The following is a 19,051-nucleotide window of genomic DNA, read 5'->3' as shown; positions in this document are numbered from 1 at the left end:
ACATTTCGATAGGGTATTCATATTTTTAATATAATATAGATAGATAGAATAAATAGATATAGATATAGATAAAGATTGGTCCGAACACTAGAGATGGATAAATTTTCCCAAACACAAAACATAAATTAATTTACAATCCCGACATTTCACATCGAAATCACAAAGTCAACAAAGTTCCTTTCAATGATGGACAACATTTTAAAATCATGTTTCTTGTTTAATTGGAATTGACCTCAACATCTTGATAAAGAATAAGTAGCTTTTTTAAAAAGTGGAAAATAGTATTCTTTAGCAAACACAACTCAGATAAAGACATTTTGCAAAGAAACCCACCAGAGGAATTACAAACTCAAAAAATTTCACAATTTCAAACAAACACCACATAGACACTTTTTCAAGAAGAAGCAAGATTTAGCTAGCGTTCGGATATAAAATCGATTGAAACTTGAAAAAAAAAATTGAAGTTGTGTTGAAAAATAATTTTGAAAGTTGAAATTGTGTTTAGACATATATTTTATCGAAGAAAAGGTAAAGTTTTGTGAGTGAAAGAAAATAATTTACCTAAAAATTACCCTAAACTCATTTTTGGGAACTTGAAAATTTTTGAATTTTTTTCCCCCAAAAACATGATCATAGTCATAAACGGACAGTGTTTTCAATTTTTTTTTTAAATGAAGCCAAAATCTATGCCAAACGAAGCTAAACTTCATACTGAAACAAAGGTATAATATAAGGACGTAAAAGAAAAAACCAATTTGGAAATTGGAAGTAGTACTGTAATACCTTTTTCGGAAGAGATTCTTAGGCCTCATTTGTTTTTGTTTTATTAGATTAAGACTCATGAATCTGAATACACGTCTGAATATCAAGATGTGCATTAAGATTAAGACATGTGAATCTGAATACACATCTGAATGTTAAGATGTGTATAAGATTTGAATACTAAATGATTAAGACTGTTTGATTTTTAACATCTGAATGTATAAAATTTACGTTTATTTGAAAATTAATAAACATAAAATTTAAATAAAATACTAATTAATCTAATATTTCATCACTAAAATATATAGCTTTTAAAAATATGATAGTTGCTGGTGGTGATGGCTAACGGTAGTGCTTGTGAATGCCGACTAAAAGCGGTGGTTGGTGATAGATTTGGCTGATTGTGGTAGTTTAGGGTAGTAGCTAGTGGTGATTAGTAGTGGTAGCTATTATGATTGAGGATGGTGGTGGTGGTGGTAGTTGTCATTGAGAAAGATGGTGGTGAGTGGTGGTAGTTTATAATGATAGGCAATGCCAGCTATGGTTGTTGATGGTGATGGAGTGGTTAGTTGTAGTAGTTAAGGTGGATGAGTATTGGTTGTCGTTGAGAATGATGGTGGTGGGAGTGGTGGGAATGGTGGATGGTGGTAGTCGACAATCGTGGTGGCTATGATTGAGGATGATGGTGGTGGTGGTGGGTGCCATGGTGGTAGTTGATAATGGTAGGCGATGGCGGCAGTTAATAATGAATATGGATAATAGCATTTTAATGAAATTAAGTCTCTGATATAGATCTTAATGATACAGACCTATTCAGACCCGTTAAGTGATTGTGAAGTAAAAAAAAACAAACACACTTAACAATTAAGATCTGCATAATTAAGATTCAGACTTTAAAAATAAATACACTTAATATCTGAGATCTGAATAATTAAGATTCAAATTTCCATTAAATGCAAACAAATGAGGCCTTAGCCATTTGACTAATTTACATAATATCTTTAGACAACCAATATTTACTTATATTTCATCATATCCTGTCTATAAAGTTCGAAGGTTAGGAGTGTTAACAATTAACCAATCACATATTATAGTGTATACGCAATCGATTCCTTAACAATTGTCTAGTGATAAACAATTATCAATTATTATGATTCTAAATTTATATATACTTAGAATGAATTTGCTAAATTAAAAAAGAAAACCTTTTTAAACATTTGTCTTCCAAAGACTAGTTTCTGTCATATTTTGGCTTTCAGAAATAATATTTAACAATTTGAAGGATTTATCATTTACTAATTTTAGGGTACGCGTGTTGCACGTGTACCCCATACTAAGAAATATAAATTTTAAGAAAATCACATAAATAATAAATATGCTTGAGTTACAAAATAAAAAATAAAATAAAATATAAGTTCATGAAACTTATGAATATTGATGTTTATTTGTAATCTTTATTTTGTGTTGTGGCGTTCAGTTTATTTTCTCTAAGTTGTAATGTCACGATTATTATATATATGTAACCAAAATTAAATTCATTTTGGAGTTCAAAGACTAAATTTTGAGAGAAGATTTACATCATGGGAGACATTTTAAGAATAACTCCATGCATTTCTTCATGTTATGACCTGGTATTGCTTCTTTTTTTTTTTTATAAATATTTTCACAAATGAAAATAATACTTTTACGTATATGTTTTGAACAAGTAGTTATTCAAATTCACCTACGCACTTTTGTTAAGCCTTAGAGCGGTTTCCTTAAGAAAGTTCGAGGTTAACAGTTTATAGCGATAACGTTAAGTCTTTAAAAATAATTTTGTGTGATTTTTGTGGCACTAAATGTTGAGCATCTTTTCACCGATTTTCAATATCCTTGGTTGTAGCTAGCTGGCATTTCATATTAAATTACTACTATTATGTATATTTTTCTTAATTATGATTCGATAACATTAATTATTTCTTTAAAGGTAGGATTAGTGTCACAAAATTTATCAAAGAGTGTAGAGAAAATTACTTGAGAATATTATACATTAATTTAATCCAATAATGGTTAAAAGTCACGAAGAAACAATGAATTTTCAAGAGTTAATTTACAAAACAATAAAAAAATAATCACAACTTAAATGAGATAGAAAACTTGAATATATGCATACAGAAAAGAAAGTGTGTTACAGGAGGAGAAATAATTAATATGGAGGGCATCAGACTTAGTCTTTTTCAAATATTCTTTACTACTTGAAAAGTAATTCAGTACTTTCACTTTTAGTGTTTGCTTAATTTTTACTCTCATTTTTTTTTTTTTTTTCTCAGACCAGTTTATAAAGATTCAGTAGCGCAACTGTCAGCTTTTATCTAACTCTATGAAAGAAAAAAAAATTAACCAACTAAAAAATATATTTTAATTTACTAATTTGCCATTTAAAAATCTTTTCGTAAGAATATCAACTCAGATTATTAAATCTTGATAAATAGTAGATTGAGTTGAATATTTAGTTTTTCTTTACTACGCATGAACTAAATTAATTAAAAAGTTATAATTATTTCACATTATTCAAATAATAAGTAAATAATTTATATAAATAAATATTAGACACATGATCGCTAAACATAAGAAAATAATAAGTTACCTCAATATGCTTTCTTGTGTCAACTTCAAAGGTTCCAAAAGTTTCTAAGACCTAGATTCCGCAACCTAAAATTGGAAGGATGAAAGAACAAGGGTAAAACGATACCAAAAAATATAAAAAGAGATTAAGAACAAAAGTAAAATCACTAATAAGCAAACAAAAATATCAAACTATTTGTATGGCTATGTAAAATGAATCTGAGACAAGACTCTTTCACAGAAAATTGACTCTTAAAGCAATAATGAAGTCATTAAATCAGAGGCGGAGCCAGGATATAAAGTTTATGTGTTCTTAATTAATCATCAAATTCATAACTCGTTTAGTTATTAGATTAACGATTAAATAGTTATATATATCTAATAAATTTTTAATACAAATAAAGGGTCTAAACAAAAATTATTGGGTTCATCCGAACCCAAAACTCATATTGTAGCTCTACCCCTGCATTAAACATAATTAAAATCTAAATTAAAGACAAATATGCCATAGTTTCCGTCTAAGAAAACCTGTGCCGCGAGAGACAAAATTTCGTTGAATAAACAAATTCTTAATTGACTTCAAAGTCGTCTAAGAATGTTTGTGCCACGATAGACAAAAATTCTAATGAATAAACATCTTAATTGACGTCGTACATATAGTTTGGTAACATACTTTAAATAAGAAAAGAATTTTGATATAGTAAAATCTTAATACATTTTAAAGTCCTTAATTTTAAGACTTTTTACCGATTTCAAATAAGAAAAGATGTAGTAATTATATTTTTAATTGTTTTCAATGTCCTAAATATTAAGAAAAAATTATTAAATGGCTATTTTGTTTAGTAAGAACTTTATTTTTAAAGGGTAAAAAAGGCGAACGATATTTCGCTAAAATTCTTCGTGCTTTTAATATAGTATAGATATAGAATTATTGTTGTCTATTTTAAAGATGAAATAACCATGTTATCTCTTAAATTTATGATATAGGAAAGGAAAAAACTTATTTACCGTGTATCTCTTTTTTGTGGGAATGGGGAGGATTGGGGCAGCAAAAAGGGAGAATTTTTTTTAGGATGAAAGGTAACTCAAATTTCATTCTAATTGATGAGAAGTAATCATTTGATTCTTAAACATTTATGTTACTATGCACTTGGACAATATTATATGCTAGTTTATTTCTTGTTACTGTTCGAAAATTGAGAAACAACTGCACTAATCTAAAGAAATAACAAACCCAATATAGTCTCACAAGCAGAGTCTGGGGATGATAATGTGTACGCAAATTTTATCCCTACGTTGAAGGTAGAGATATTGTTTTTGATAGATCCTCCACTCAAGTAAAGATAAAAAGAAAGTAACAGTTACAACAAGAAGATAATAATAAAATGAAGCAAAAGGACCAACATGTAGTACTAGAAATATAATAATAATAATAATAATAATAATAATAATAATAATAATAATAATAATAATAATAATAATAATAATAATAATAATAATAATAGAAAACAAGACTAACACTACTACTACTGGTATTGAAAAGAAATACCCTAGACTACCTACTAGCCTTCTACCTTAATTCTCGACCTCCACACCTTCCTGTTCAGGGTCATGTCCTCGGTAAACTGAAGCAACGACATATTCTGCCTAATTACCTCTTCCTAATATGTCTTTAGCCTACGTCTACATCTTGTCAGACCTAGGCCAACCTCTTATACCTCCTTACTAGGGTGTCTATGCTTATTCTCTTCACATACCCAAAACATCTAAGCCTCGCTTCCCGTATCTTATCCTCTATCAAGGCCACTTCCACACCGGCCCGAATATCTTCATTCCTAATCTTATCAATCCTAGTAAGCCCGCACATCTATCTTAACATTATCATCTCTACTACTGTTACGGCCTAAAATCCGAATAGTCGTGATGACACCTAACCCAACCAGCTAGGTAAGTCATTTAAGCACTAACCAATTCTAATAATAATTAATAAAGCAATTAAGTAAAAATATATCTGAATCTAATACATTCCCCAATAACTGGTAGTACAAATCACGAGCTTCTAAGAATAGAGTTTACAAAGCGAAAATGAAATAAATACATCGTCTGTTTGAAAAGTACATAAACAGAGTTTTATAGATCTAAGGCTACCACGAACAAGAGGCGGCTACAACCGAGACACAGGTACATCTTCAAATCCAGCTCCCATCGAATAGAGCAACATCAACAGTCCAACATCTGCACGCAAGGTGTAGAAGTGTAATATGAGTACAACCGATCCCATGTACTTAATAAGTAACAAACCTAATCTTAAGTTGAAAGTAGTGACGAGCTAACACAAGGTCGAGTCCAATACCAATATCCCACAACAGTTCATAACAACATAATACAAGTAATAAAAGATGTATCTCAGAAGTAAAATGCTTAGCTCGTTCACAGTTTCAGAAAATTGTCATGCTTTTCAAGTATCTTAGTAAAAACCCAAATCTTTTACCGAAAATGCCAAAAATACGAGTAAGTTTGAAAGCTATAATTTTTCCAAATATCCTTTCCACAATAAATAAGATTTTTCATTTTCTTTCCAGATAGCAAGTGTGAAATACCTCTCTATGGCCACATATAAATGTGTGTAAAAAGTCATGAATGATGTGATACCGTACAACATGAGGAAAAATGCATCTCTATGTCTGTATGTCATGTGTGCATGCCAATGCCATGCATCTCAGAGATGAATCATGTACTCACTGTGATGACCCAAAATGTCATCTTTAAATTTAATAAGTAATTATGTGTTCTAAGATATCAAAAATCACCATTTATCATTTCTCGACTTGTGTGCGCAGCCCGTAAAATTTTTTGAAAAGTTTTCATGTGAAAAATGGATTAAAATATGAAATAGAGCTTTAAAACTCAACTGAGTTGACTTTGGTCAATATTTTAAGCAAACGGGCCCGGATCAGTATTTTGACTTGGGCGTATGCCCAGAATCGAATTTCGAGGTCCCTAACCCGAGATATAGAATTTTGATGAAAAATTAAAAGCTTGAAAGCTTAATAATTTTAAAGAAATTACTGATGTTAGATTTATTGACCTCGGGTCCGTATTTTGGTTCCGGAGCCCGTTATAGGTCCACTGTAATATTTATGACTTATCTGCCAAATTTGGTGAGAATCGGAGTTGATTTGACGTGATTCGGACGTCCGTTGTAAAAATATATGTTTTAAAGTTTTCTTGAAAACTTCTTTTGATTTCGTATCCGATTCGTAGTTCTAGGTGTTATTTTGGCGATTTGATCGCGCGACCAAGTTCGTATGATGTTTTAGGACTTGTGTGCATGTTTGGTTTAAAATCCCGAGGGCTCGGGTGAGTTTCGGATATGATACGGGATGATTTTGAACTTAGAAAAATCTGATTTTCTGCAACTTCAGGCTTCTGGTATTTCCTTCATCGCGTTCGCGAATGTACTCTCACGAACGCGAAGAGCAAACTATGCCGGCTGAATTTTCTTCTTCGCGAACGTGAAGATTGGGTCGCGAACGCGAAGCTATGGGGACTTCACCCTTCGCGATCGCGACCAACTCAACGTGAACGCGAAGCTTTAGAGGCCTGGGGGAGGCGTCTGTTGTCCTTCTACGCGAACGCGAGAACTGGCACGTGAACGCGAAGGCCAGGGGAAAAAAAGCCTTCGCGAACGCGAAGGAGGACCCCGCGAACGCGAAAGCCACGGGCTGCTATTCATCGCGAACGCGACAGGCCCTTCGCGAACGCGAAGAAGGCCTGATGCCTGTGATTTAAAACAGAACCAAAACGGGATTTTTCCTATTTTTCACAAACCCTCAATTAGAACTCGGTTTATGAGCGATTTCAAAGGAGTTTTTCACGATTTCGAACTGGGTAAGTGTTCTTCATCATATATGATTGTATTTCATAAATCTAAGTCTATATTCATCATTTATTTTGGATTTAGATGAAAGAAATTGGAATTTTTATAAAATCTTCCAAAAAAAAAATTTAAGATTTGAAGGTCCATTTGATATCGGAATTGGATAATTTTTGTATGGTTGGACTCTTCTCGGAATGGGTGTTCGGATTTCGTAAGTTTTTTCGAGACTTGAGACGTAGGTCCCACTGTCGAATATTTTAATGAATTTTGGATTTTTATCCGGGAGTCCCACTGTCGAATATGCTAAGTTTTATATTCGTATTGAGTATATCGAATTGTTTGTGAATAGATTTGAAGCTTTTGGAGACAAATTTAAAAGGAAAGGCTCTGGTCGAGTAATTGATTGGAATTTGCAAAGCGAGGTAAGTGTCGCGGTTAACCTTGACTTGAGAGAATAGAACCTTCAAATTATTTGTTATGTGAATTGCATGTGAATGACGTATAGGCGAGGTGACGAGTGTCTATACGTCGTCAAATTAATTGTTTGCCTGCTTACTTGAAAAATCATAAATATTTTTAAATCATGAATTAATTATTATAATAATTGTTTCTCTCCTATTCTTTGTCAAATATTAATTCTTGAATTCCTGCATTAATTGTTACATGCTATTTGAATTATGTGCCTTAATTGTTATTTGACATTTAGCATATTATATATTAAACTACATATTTTCTCTCTGATTTCCATAATAATTTGCTATTTGCCTTTGTTTGTTTCATAATTAAATCATAATTATTGTATGCTTGTTGTCTTATAATCTTATATTAATTATTGTATTTATTAGAGAAATTTCTTCTATAAGAATTGGTAAATGAATATGTTGGAGGAGCGGGTTGCACGCCGCAACAGGATTGATTATAATGAATATATTGGAGGATCGGGTTGCACACCGCAACAGACTTATTTAAAAGTCGACATATATATATATATATATATAGGAGTATCGGGTTGCACGCTACAACAGACTTGATTAAAATGAATATATTGGAGGAGCGGGTTGCACGCTGCAAACAGAATTGGTTGAAATGATAATGGATTATGACTGTTGAGTTGGCTTCAATTATTACAAATGAGCTACATGTTTTATTTCTATTATTTATTGTTGTCATCAATATTGCGTACATGTTAATGTAAGTGAACCGCCTTAGCCTCGTCACTACTTTGTCGAGGTTAGGCTCAGCACTTACCAGTACATGGGATCGGTTGTATTGATACTATACTCTACACTTCTTGTGCAGATTTCGGAGTTGGTCCCAGCGGCGTACCATAGACTTGCTCGGATTTCAGCTACTAGAGGAGACTTGAGGTATAACTGCATGGCGTCCGCAGTTCTGAAGTCCCCGTCTATTTTACTTTAACTTTGTGTTTTATGTCCAGACAATTTTATTTTATTCAAATATTTATTTGTATTTATTCTAGAAGCTCATGCACTTGTGACACCAATTCTGGGATGGTATTTAGACACTGTTATTTTTTTTTTATGAATTATTTCACTATGTTTCAAACTTTGCTTCCACATTTATTTTCTTGATTATTAATAATATAAAAATTATTTTAAAAATAGATAATATTATTCTAACGTTGGATTGCCTAGCAAGTGAAATGTTAGGCGCCATCACGATCCGAATGTGGGGATTTCGGGTCGTGACACTCACACTCTCAGAGTACTCAATCTCATTGTCTCACACTTTTCACTCATTATGCTCAACCACTTGGTACTGTATATGGCCCATACGGCCCAGGGAAGATCCATCCCGGAATATATACATCACTAACCATCAGTCACTCAGTACCGAGGAAGGCCAATCCGGCCCCATGGAGAAGATTCATCTCCAGGTATATCAATGATTCAGACAAGATCCATGTACAGGAAAGATCCATCCCTCAATATAATCAACCGCGCTCACTGGGAGTGTGTACAGACTCCGGAGGGGCTCCTACAACCCAAGCGCTATCATAAGCCAGATCTAGGCATAAATCAATATAACATGCTACTGCGTGCAACCCGTTCCCATAACTCACGGGCTCACAATGTCATGAAACTAGCCCGACAATAATGATATGATGTATCAATAAATAAAAATTGGGACTGAGATATGATATGAATGCATGAATATGACTGAGTACGAAATATCAATGAAATCAGTAAAATGACAGCAAGAAACGACCACTATGGGTCCCAACAGTATTGGCATAAAGCCTATACATGATATCTAGCATGATTGACAGCTCATTTACTTTACCGCATGGTGAAAACATGGATATTAACAAAATAGGAATACTATACAGTGCCATGAAAATAACAGAGTCCCAATTCACTTGGTGCACGCCCATCACCTAGCATGTGTGTCACTTCAATACCAATCACATAACACATATTTCAGGGTTTCATACCCTCAACACTAAGTTTAGAAGAGTTACTTACCTCGAACAAGCTATTATCAATACCGAGCAAGCCAAGCGATACTCCAAAGATACCATCACATGCGTAGAGACCTCCGGACGGCTCAAAACTAGTTAAAAGCAACTCAAATACATCAAATAAATCCCAATGAAATAATTCCAAATGATAAAGATCAAATCCTTAATAAAAATTCAAAATCGGCCAAAAATCACACCGGGCTCGCACCTCAGAACCCAAAAAACTCACAAAATCCGATAACCCATTCAATTACGAGTCCAACCATATTAGTTTCACTCAAATCTGACTCCAATTCGACGTTCAAAACTCAAAAATTCATATTATGAAACTTTAGGCCAAAACCCCAAATTTCCTCTTTAAATTCACAATAAAATTACCAAAATGAAGGTAGATTAATGAAATCTAACCAAAACCGAGTAGAGAACACTTACCCCAATTCATATGGTAACATTTGCTTCAAAAATCGCCTCAATCCGAGCTTGAAATGTTAAAATGAAGCTAAAATCGCGAACCCTTATATTTATCATTCTGCCCAGCATTTTCGCACCTGCGACACATTAGACGCTTCTGCGGCGTCGCTTTTGCGACCAAAATCACGCTTCTGCGGAGAAGCACTGGATCCTGCCTTCGCACTTGCGGTAAAATACCTGCATCTGCGCACTCGCAGGCGCGCGCCCAAATGTTGCTTCTGCGCTGCCAACCGCTTCTGCGCTCAACTCACCGCATATGCACCTTCGCAGATGCGAAGCAATCTCCGCTTCTGCGGAACCCTACTCCCAGCAATATTTCCGCTCCTGCGACCCCTTCGTCGCTTCTGCGACCATCGCACATGCGCAAACCAGCCGCAGGTGCGGTCATACCAGAACCAGCAATAGCAACATTGAAGAAAAATGATCCGAAATCCATCTGAAACATGCTCGAGCCCCTCGGGACCCCGTCCAAGCATACCAACAAGTTCCATAACACAATACGGACCTAATCGAGGCCTCAAAACACACATAATAACATCTAAATGACGAATCACACCTCAAATCGAAATCTATGAACTTTGAACTTCAAACTTCAACAACCGATGCCGAAACTTATCAAATCACGTCCGATTGACGTCAAACTTTGCACACAAGTCCCAAATGACATAACAAACCTATTCTAATTCCCGGAATCACAATCCGAATCCGACATCAATAAGTCCACTCTTGGTCAAACTTTTTCAAAAATCCAACTTTCGCCATTTTAAGTCAAATTCCACTACGGACCTCCAAATCACAATCCGGACACGCTCCTAAGTCCAAAATCACCCAACGGACCTAACGGAACCATCAAAATTTCAATCAGAGGTCAAATTCTAAAAAGTCAAACTTGGTCAACTCTTTCAAATTTAAAGCTCCCTAGTTGAGAATCATTCTTCCAAATCAGTCCCGAATAACCTGAAAACCAAAACAGATGATTCACACAAATCAAAATACATCATACGGAGTTACTCACGCCCGTAAACTACCGAGCGAAGTGCAAATGTTCAAAACGACCGGTTGGGTCATTACAACTACTCTCATTTTTTGGACATGAAAGTTCCTGATTGACCAACACTCTGCCCCATACAACACAGTCGGTCAGATAACCACTGTGTAGAACTTACCTTTAAATTTAGGTGACATATTCTTATCACATAAAATACCAGATGCGAGTATCCATTTCACCCACTTAACTCCAAAACGATGTGTAACATCTTCGTCAATCTCCATATTTTCTTAGATAATATACCCAAGGTACTTAAAACTATCTCTCTTCGGGATGACTTGTGTATCAAGCCTCACGTCTATATCCTCTTTATCAGTCCCGTCACTAAACTTGTACTCCAAGTATTATGTCTTGATCCTTCTCAACTTGAAACCTTTAGACCAAGGGTCTGTTTCCAAATCTCTAGTCTCACGTTAACACAACATCGCATCTCCTCAATCAGTACAATATCGTCCGCAAATATCATACACTACGACACCTTCCCTTGAATGTGGCACGTCAATGTGTCCATCGCCAAGACAAACAATAAATGGGCTAAGAGTTGACCCCTATTGCAACCTCATTACAACTAAAAAGTAGTTCGATTTCCTGTCCCCCCAACCAACTATCCTCACCCGGGTTTTAATTCCCTCATACACGTCCTTAATTACCCTAGTGTAAGCAACAAGAAAATTAGAACCTCCCTCGGGACTTTATCGTATGCTTTCTCTAGGTCAATGAACACCAATGAATACCATACCGTATACAACTGCACTAATCCATCCAAAAATATTTGAATTTCACTACGATAAATTGATCAAGCGAACCATTCGTATATTGCAATTTTATTTTTGCAAAAAATCAATTAATATTTGAATAATTAATTAGAATAGGTGCCATTACAATCACATAATTACAAATAGCCGAAGGATGTACAATACATGCCTAATCATATATAATATGCCTATAATAAGTCTAATCTATGTATACTAATTAAGAAAAGTAATAATGAATCCTACCGGCTATTTGTATAAAGATTGAACCGGCTGGAAGTTAAAGTTAGCCCAACTGTTAAATGAAGGAAGTAAACTACTGCTCAATTTTTGAGGCTTACAATTTAGCCCAACCGTGCTAGGCACATTGACGATACAGCTGTTGTCGAATGTCCAGATTCTTAGCCAATTAGTACCTATCGGGAGTTCGTTGAAGGTTTTGTTAAAGTCACAGCCGGGTCATCGGAATCAGAGGAGCAAAATCGTCCAGGTGCATCCCCTCGAATCTTCCCTGTCTTTGTCAAAAAACCCACGCATTTCTCGTCTCTCCCTCTCTACATATCATTCACAGAGAAACAAACGTTTTTAACTACAGTTTTACCTTCTATCTAGTGTTTTCATCTGGACGATGCGTTTCTACCGGCACTGTTACTCCGACTGTTTCCGCCGCTGTGGTCGCTGTTTCTGCTCTTGTTACTGTTGTTCTTGTCCTTAAAATCTCCCAAAATCAAAACTTTCCGGACGGTTAGGGTTTATTATTGTTTCAATTCTGAGAATTGTCGGATGTTGTGATTGTTTTTTTCAATTACGATGGATTTGAGCCAATCGCAATCGAGTAGTCTCTCGCTAGGGTTTATTGCTCATGCGTCCCCGGCGGGAAGCGCACCTAATCGGGCTCATATCGCCGACGACTCGATCACTTTTCAGATCGATTCTAGGGTTAAGGACCAATCGCATCTGGTTCCGCCGGTTCCACTTCAACTGATGGACAAGCAAACGGAGGAGAACGAGAAGAATGGGGGAGAGAGTGGGGATGAAGAGAGGGAAGTTGAAGAATTTCGTATTCTAGGGCATTCTATGTGTATAAAGCGGAGGAGAGATACTGATAGCACGTCGTCTTCTTCGTCTTCGAAGAGCTTTAGGGTTACGAGTTCCAATGAGCATATGCTAGGGCTAGAATCGCGAAAAAATGCTGTTAGGGCTTGGGGTAATCAGGGTTTACAGGTAGCTGACCCGGATATATTTGAGATAATGGAGAAGGAGAAGCAGAGACAGTACAAAGGGATTGAACTGATTGCTTCTGAGAATTTTGTATGCAAGGCTGTGATGGAGGCATTAGGGAGCCATTTAACAAACAAGTATTCTGAAGGAGCACCAGGGGCAAGGTACTATGGTGGTAATCAGTTTATAGATGAGATTGAGACTCTATGTTGTAAGCGTGCATTAGCTGCTTTTGGACTTGACCCAGAGAATTGGGGTGTGAATGTGCAGCCATATTCATGTACTTCGGCAAACTTTGCGGTTTATACTGGTTTGCTACTGCCTGGTGATCGGATAATGGGATTGGATACACCGTCTGGTGGAAACACAAGTCATGGGTATTATCTTCCTAATGGAAGGAAAGTTTCAGGGGCTTCAATTTTCTTTGAGAGTCTGTCTTATAAGGTTGACCCCCAAACTGGGCATGTAGATTTTGATAAGCTTGAGGAAAGGGCTCTTGATTTCCGTCCTAAGATACTTATATGTGGGGGGAGTTCGTATCCCCGGGAATGGGATTATGCAAAGTTTAGACAGATTGCAGACAAATGTGGTGCAGTTTTGTTGTGTGATATGGCACAAATTAGCGGTCTCATTGCTGCAAAGGTGATCTTTTCTTTGAGGCTCTTTAGTTATTTTGGTTAATGCTCACCGGGCACGATCCTATGCTCATTCATGTCATTCGTGCATCAGTTTAATTTACTTAACCATTTTAGTGCTCATTGCCGATGTTTTGTTTGAAAGCAAGAAGATTCGACGCAATAAATGATGCTTTGGTGCAGTTCCCTTCCATGTATGGATGCCTTTGGTTTCAAACTGTTTTAATTAGGTTAAATACTGAGAGGTTAATTATATAAGCTTACTGATTCATAAATACCACTTCTAAGAAAAAAACAGCCAGCTTACTGAAGCAAGTTTCCCTTATAGATGACACCTTCCCTTAGAATTTTAATGTGGAAATTATCTGATTGACAAGTCTCACCTGTTCTGATTCATGATCGGCTTCTCTTGGATTCTTGTCATAGTTATAATCTCAATTTTGTTATTTGCTGAATGTATTAACGGGCAATTTCACTGCAAAGCAATAATATGCCATTCAATTTTGAGCTCGTATGGCAGTGCCTTGCTTGATGAATTCAGTATGCTACTATATAATATTGACTTTATGGTTGCTATTTTTTTGGGTGTGTGTGGGGGGGTTTGGTTTTTTTTTTGGGGGGGGGGGGGGGGTTACATATGGCCTTTGGGTGTTGTCTCACAACTGAGCTATACTTATTTTTACTCTTTATGTCCGTTCATTTTCGAATCTGTTACCACTTATCTGCAGGGCATTGGTGTAAAATGGTTAAATGATTGAATTTGGTCCTGAGTTCATTTTGTTTAAGAGTTCTTTTTTTTTTTTTTGGATAAAGGGTTAAAAATATTATCTTTGACTTTCCAAGGAAATAAATGTTTTTAGTTAGTGTTAAAATGGGAAGATATGATGTCTAAGGGGAGTATCGTAGACCCTAGAGAATATGTTGGGCACGTCACTCCAAGTCAACCTTTCTTCATGAGTAAATGTTTTGGCGTCAGCTCATGCCCTTAGCATCTGCCTGCAATTTCTTCTCAAAATAAATCTGTTATATGAATTATTTCCCATCTGATCTTGTCAAAGTTGATTTGTGGCATGGCTTTTTGCTGCAGGAATGTGCGAGTCCCTTTGATTATTGTGATATAGTTACTTCAACAACTCACAAAAGTCTTCGAGGTCCTAGGGGAGGTATTATCTTTTATAGGAAAGGATCAAAGCCAAGAAAGAGAGGCCTGCTCTTGAATCAAGGTGATGGTGGTGATAAGTATGATTTTGAGGAGAGGATAAACTTTGCTGTTTTTCCTGCATTGCAAGGAGGGCCGCACAACAACCATATTGCTGCCCTCGCCATAGCATTGAAGCAAGTGGCTACTCCTGAATACAAGACATATATGCAACAAGTTAAGAGAAATGCTCAGGCATTAGCAGCTGCTTTATTGAGAAGAAATTGCAGACTGGTTACTGGAGGGACTGACAATCACATGATACTGTGGGATCTGAGAAATCTTGGGTTAACAGGTTTCTAAAACTTTTTCTCTAATACTTCTTGCCACATATGTTTCTGGTGAATTTCATTCATGAAATCTGTTTGTTTCTTGTGGCTAGCGTACCATCATTGCCCTTTCTCCCCATCTATTTGGATACTTCTTGTTGAACTCTAAGAACGAATTGGAAATTTAAGGGGCAGTGGAGTAAGATATTATCAATCAACTAAGCATCAAGCCTCAAATATTTTGATCAGATGATTGCGTTGTAACCATTCTGCTACAGTGGAGTAAGATACTTCTTGAGAAGAAAATAAAATAAAAAACCAGTCTAGTTTTGTAAGGCATTTGGCATTTTTGGTCATAAGCACTGGGCTGTCATTCATCTCTTAATTTTTTAGTCCTAGTGAGGTCAATGAACTGAATGTGTCTTCTTTGCTTATGTTTTATTCCTATGGTTTTGCTGTCAATTCCTGTGGCACTGTTTCTGACTGGGCTTCTATATCATTTTTGCCACTGAGTTGATTGAATTGATTGTGTATTTCTTTTCCAATGAAATTATTAGTTTATTCTATGATCTTGGGATCAACATTTGTCCAACTTTGACAGCATATCTCATAAGGTTTGGTTTTTAGATTTCTTTAAAAGTGTGATCTGCTTTGCTGCTCTCTGAAGGTTGTCGAGAGGCTCTAAACCCGCCAAGTCTCTTACGTGTGATTCCTGAGAGAACTTGAGAGAACTTGACTGCTTGTCATATACTAATTCCATCCAACTCAATTAAATGTTCTGTTTGAGTTGAATTGATTATTTAAAGAACAGTCTGAAGTGCACCCAAGGGTGTGGCCTAGTGGTCAATGAAGTGGGTGAGAACCATGAGGTCTCAAGTTCAAATCCCAGCGGAGGCAAATACTAGGTGATTTCTTCCCATCTATCCAAGCCTTGGTGGATAGAGTTACCTGGTACTTGTTGCTGGTGGGAGGTGGTAGGTATCCCGTGGAATTAGTCGAGGTGCGCGCAAACTGGTCCGGACACCACGGTTATCAAAAAAAAAAAAAAAAGAACAGTCTGAAGTGGGTACTTGTTAAGAATGGGTACTTGTTAAGAAATGGAGATTGTGTGGGAGGCACAAATTTGTTTTTGTGCATCTCTTACTACTCGAACTTTGTTTGTTCTGGCATTTGAACAGAACACAAAGATGCCTACATGAAATTTGAGAGTAAAGTTGGTAGCAGTTAACATGGACGTAATATGATAAGGTGACGAAGATTAATGTACAAAAGTAACTCAAACAGTAATTTTAGCTTATCATTGTATCCAAAAAAAGTAATTTTAGCAAATATACTGTTGGCATTTCCAAAAAAAGCATCTATATATTGTTAAATGGTATGTGAGGTGTGTTTTCCAGAAAGTTAAGTCCTACCATAGCAGCAAATCACTGTTTGAAAGTAACGTAATATTTTTTAGCTTTAGCATATGTTTGACTGATCATAAAAGTTAGAACATTTTACATATAAAAATAAGCATGTACTATTGTTCAATGGCCTGTCATGTGCGTTTTCCAGGAGAGTTAACTCCTAGCATAACGCAGCTCAACTCAATATTGTCAAAGGCGAAAAGGCAGAAAAGCACCTAATGTCTACTAGCAATGTAATGAAAGCACGAGCTTTTCTGAACGAAAGGCTAATATGAAAAAGAAAAATTGTCAAAGGTTTGCGTACACTCTACCCTCCCCAGACCCCATTTATTGGGATTACACTGGGTTTTTTGTTGTTGTTAAATCATATTGATTCTGACTGGCAAGCATTTTTCTAATTCATTATTGGTGAGTAATTTTCTTTTAATAAATTCTAATTTGTTTTCCCATTCATTAATTTGTCCGTCCATAAAAATTTCTTGATAATTAATATATTGCTGTCATCTAGTTATTTGTTTGGTGCTATTCTCTTTAGGAGAGAGCCCATGGACGTTGTGGTGCGTGGTGCCTGTACTGGAGCGCTACTTAAGTGACGCGATGTGCCTAGAATCGAGGCCTTTAAGTAGCTTACTTGTACCATCTAAATCTGTGCCAATTCTTTTGCTTACTGATTCTGGGACCAAATGCTGCCTGCTTCAATAGGATTATCTGGGACCGGATACTGCTATTTTAATGGGACTTAAATAGCATTTGCTGACTTGCCTCGTTTTTAGTGTATTAGTACTGATCTTTATACTTCTATTTTACAGGTAAGAATTTTGAAAAGGTTTGCGAGTTGTGTTACATCACTCTCAACAAAGTAATGGTCTTCGATGATAATGGAAGTATTACCCCTGGAGGTGTGAGGATAGGTAAGTTCAGTCTGTTTTTGGTGTGGAGCCACATATATCAACTTTTTGGAGTTGAAAGCTGTTTGCGTAATTACTTTTTCTTGCTCTGACTGCAGGTACCCCTGCTATGACATCCCGAGGCTGTATAGAGAGTGATTTTGAGACGATAACAGATTTCCTCCTCAAGGCAGCGCAGATTACAAATTCAGTACAGAGAGAACATGGAAAGCTCGCAAAGGCTTTTCTGAAAGGCCTTGAGAACAACAAAGATGTTATCGAGTTACGAACACGTGTTGAAAGTTTTGCATCCCTGTTTGCAATGCCTGGATTTGAAGTATAATTTAGCTGGAAATCTCGTTTTGGTGGATAAATTCTTTTTTTGTTGGTTGACCAACCTTTTCTGTGGATTGGGAGAACAGCGGTGCACCCAAATTCTTGGTTAGTAATTGACTCGGCTTGATATGATTTTTAAGTGTCCCTTGAGCTCAAAGCCTGGATTAACTTATGATATGTCACGTTGGAGTATTTTGCGTCCTTAACGATTGTCAAGGTTGGCTGGAGGTGCCAAGACAAATCTCAAGTAGCTGAACCTTGCCACAGTTTCAGTATTTTTGTTGAGGGTTTGGTAAATTAATAGTATTGTCATGAGGGACCCAATTCATCCTCTTATAGCTGTTTTGATAGACTGTTGTTTTGGGTCCTCGTTATTCTTGGTTGTACCTATATTATTATATCTTTAATATTCAACTTGTATATACCCTGTAATTTTCTCATTGAAGAGATTACAAGGTTGAATGAATGTACACACACCTTGAGAGAAAAACAAAGGAGAATTTAAGGGATTGTTTGGAAAAATTGTTAGTCGTAGTTGTTTTTGGCAGGATGACTCAAATTTCCAGTTCCTTACCTTTTTATATTGTTCTGCCTTCCATTTTCTGTGTTGACTCAGGTGGTATTGCATCACAGGAAGCTACTTCTAGAGGGTGTTGGATAAGCATTTGTTTCTGTCTCTATTATAATCAGGTGAAGTACTTCTTTGATACATTCTATGGTCTATCAAGAGCTGCTAGATGTTCATCTCATTAGACATGCATTGACAAATCCCTTCTTCTTTGAAACGATTGCGATCTACTAAAGATAGCCTAGCCCATGGTTAATGCTAGGGATGGAGTTGGCACAGATTAGTTGCCATGACTTTAAATCGGGTCTCCACGAAGTCTAGCAATTTTTTTACATTGTCCAATAAGGTAGACCAAAAGCAGGAAGAAAGAAGAAAGTTGTTCTTTTCCCTCCCTTGGGGCTTGGGGGCTGGAGATCTGGGAAAAGAACTGAAAAGTTGGCAAACCAGAATCATGATGTGGATAGTTGAAAGGAACAAGTCTGAGTTGCAAGTTGTAAAGAAGTAAAAAAGAAGATAATAATTAGAGAAGAAA

The 19,051-nt window shown here is 36.1% G+C and overlaps 1 protein-coding gene across 1 annotated transcript; it reads left to right on the top strand.

Annotated features, from left to right (window-relative positions):
* The first annotated feature begins 12,536 nt into the window (after positions 1–12,536).
* Positions 12,537–18,473, top strand: LOC104098257 (serine hydroxymethyltransferase 7-like). The gene is made up of 4 exons (XM_009604942.4): positions 12,537–13,862; positions 14,943–15,348; positions 17,538–17,639; positions 17,735–18,473. Exons 1-4 carry the CDS (start codon positions 12,810–12,812, stop codon positions 17,956–17,958), a joined length of 1,785 nt encoding a protein of 594 aa, XP_009603237.1. The 5' UTR covers positions 12,537–12,809; the 3' UTR covers positions 17,959–18,473.
* Positions 18,474–19,051: the final 578 nt, after the last annotated feature.

Source organism: Nicotiana tomentosiformis, chromosome 1 (assembly GCF_000390325.3).
Source record: "Nicotiana tomentosiformis chromosome 1, ASM39032v3, whole genome shotgun sequence".
NCBI lineage: Eukaryota > Viridiplantae > Streptophyta > Magnoliopsida > Solanales > Solanaceae > Nicotiana > Nicotiana tomentosiformis.
Note: the sequence above shows the minus strand (reverse complement) of the source record. Positions and strands in the feature narration are given on the sequence as shown.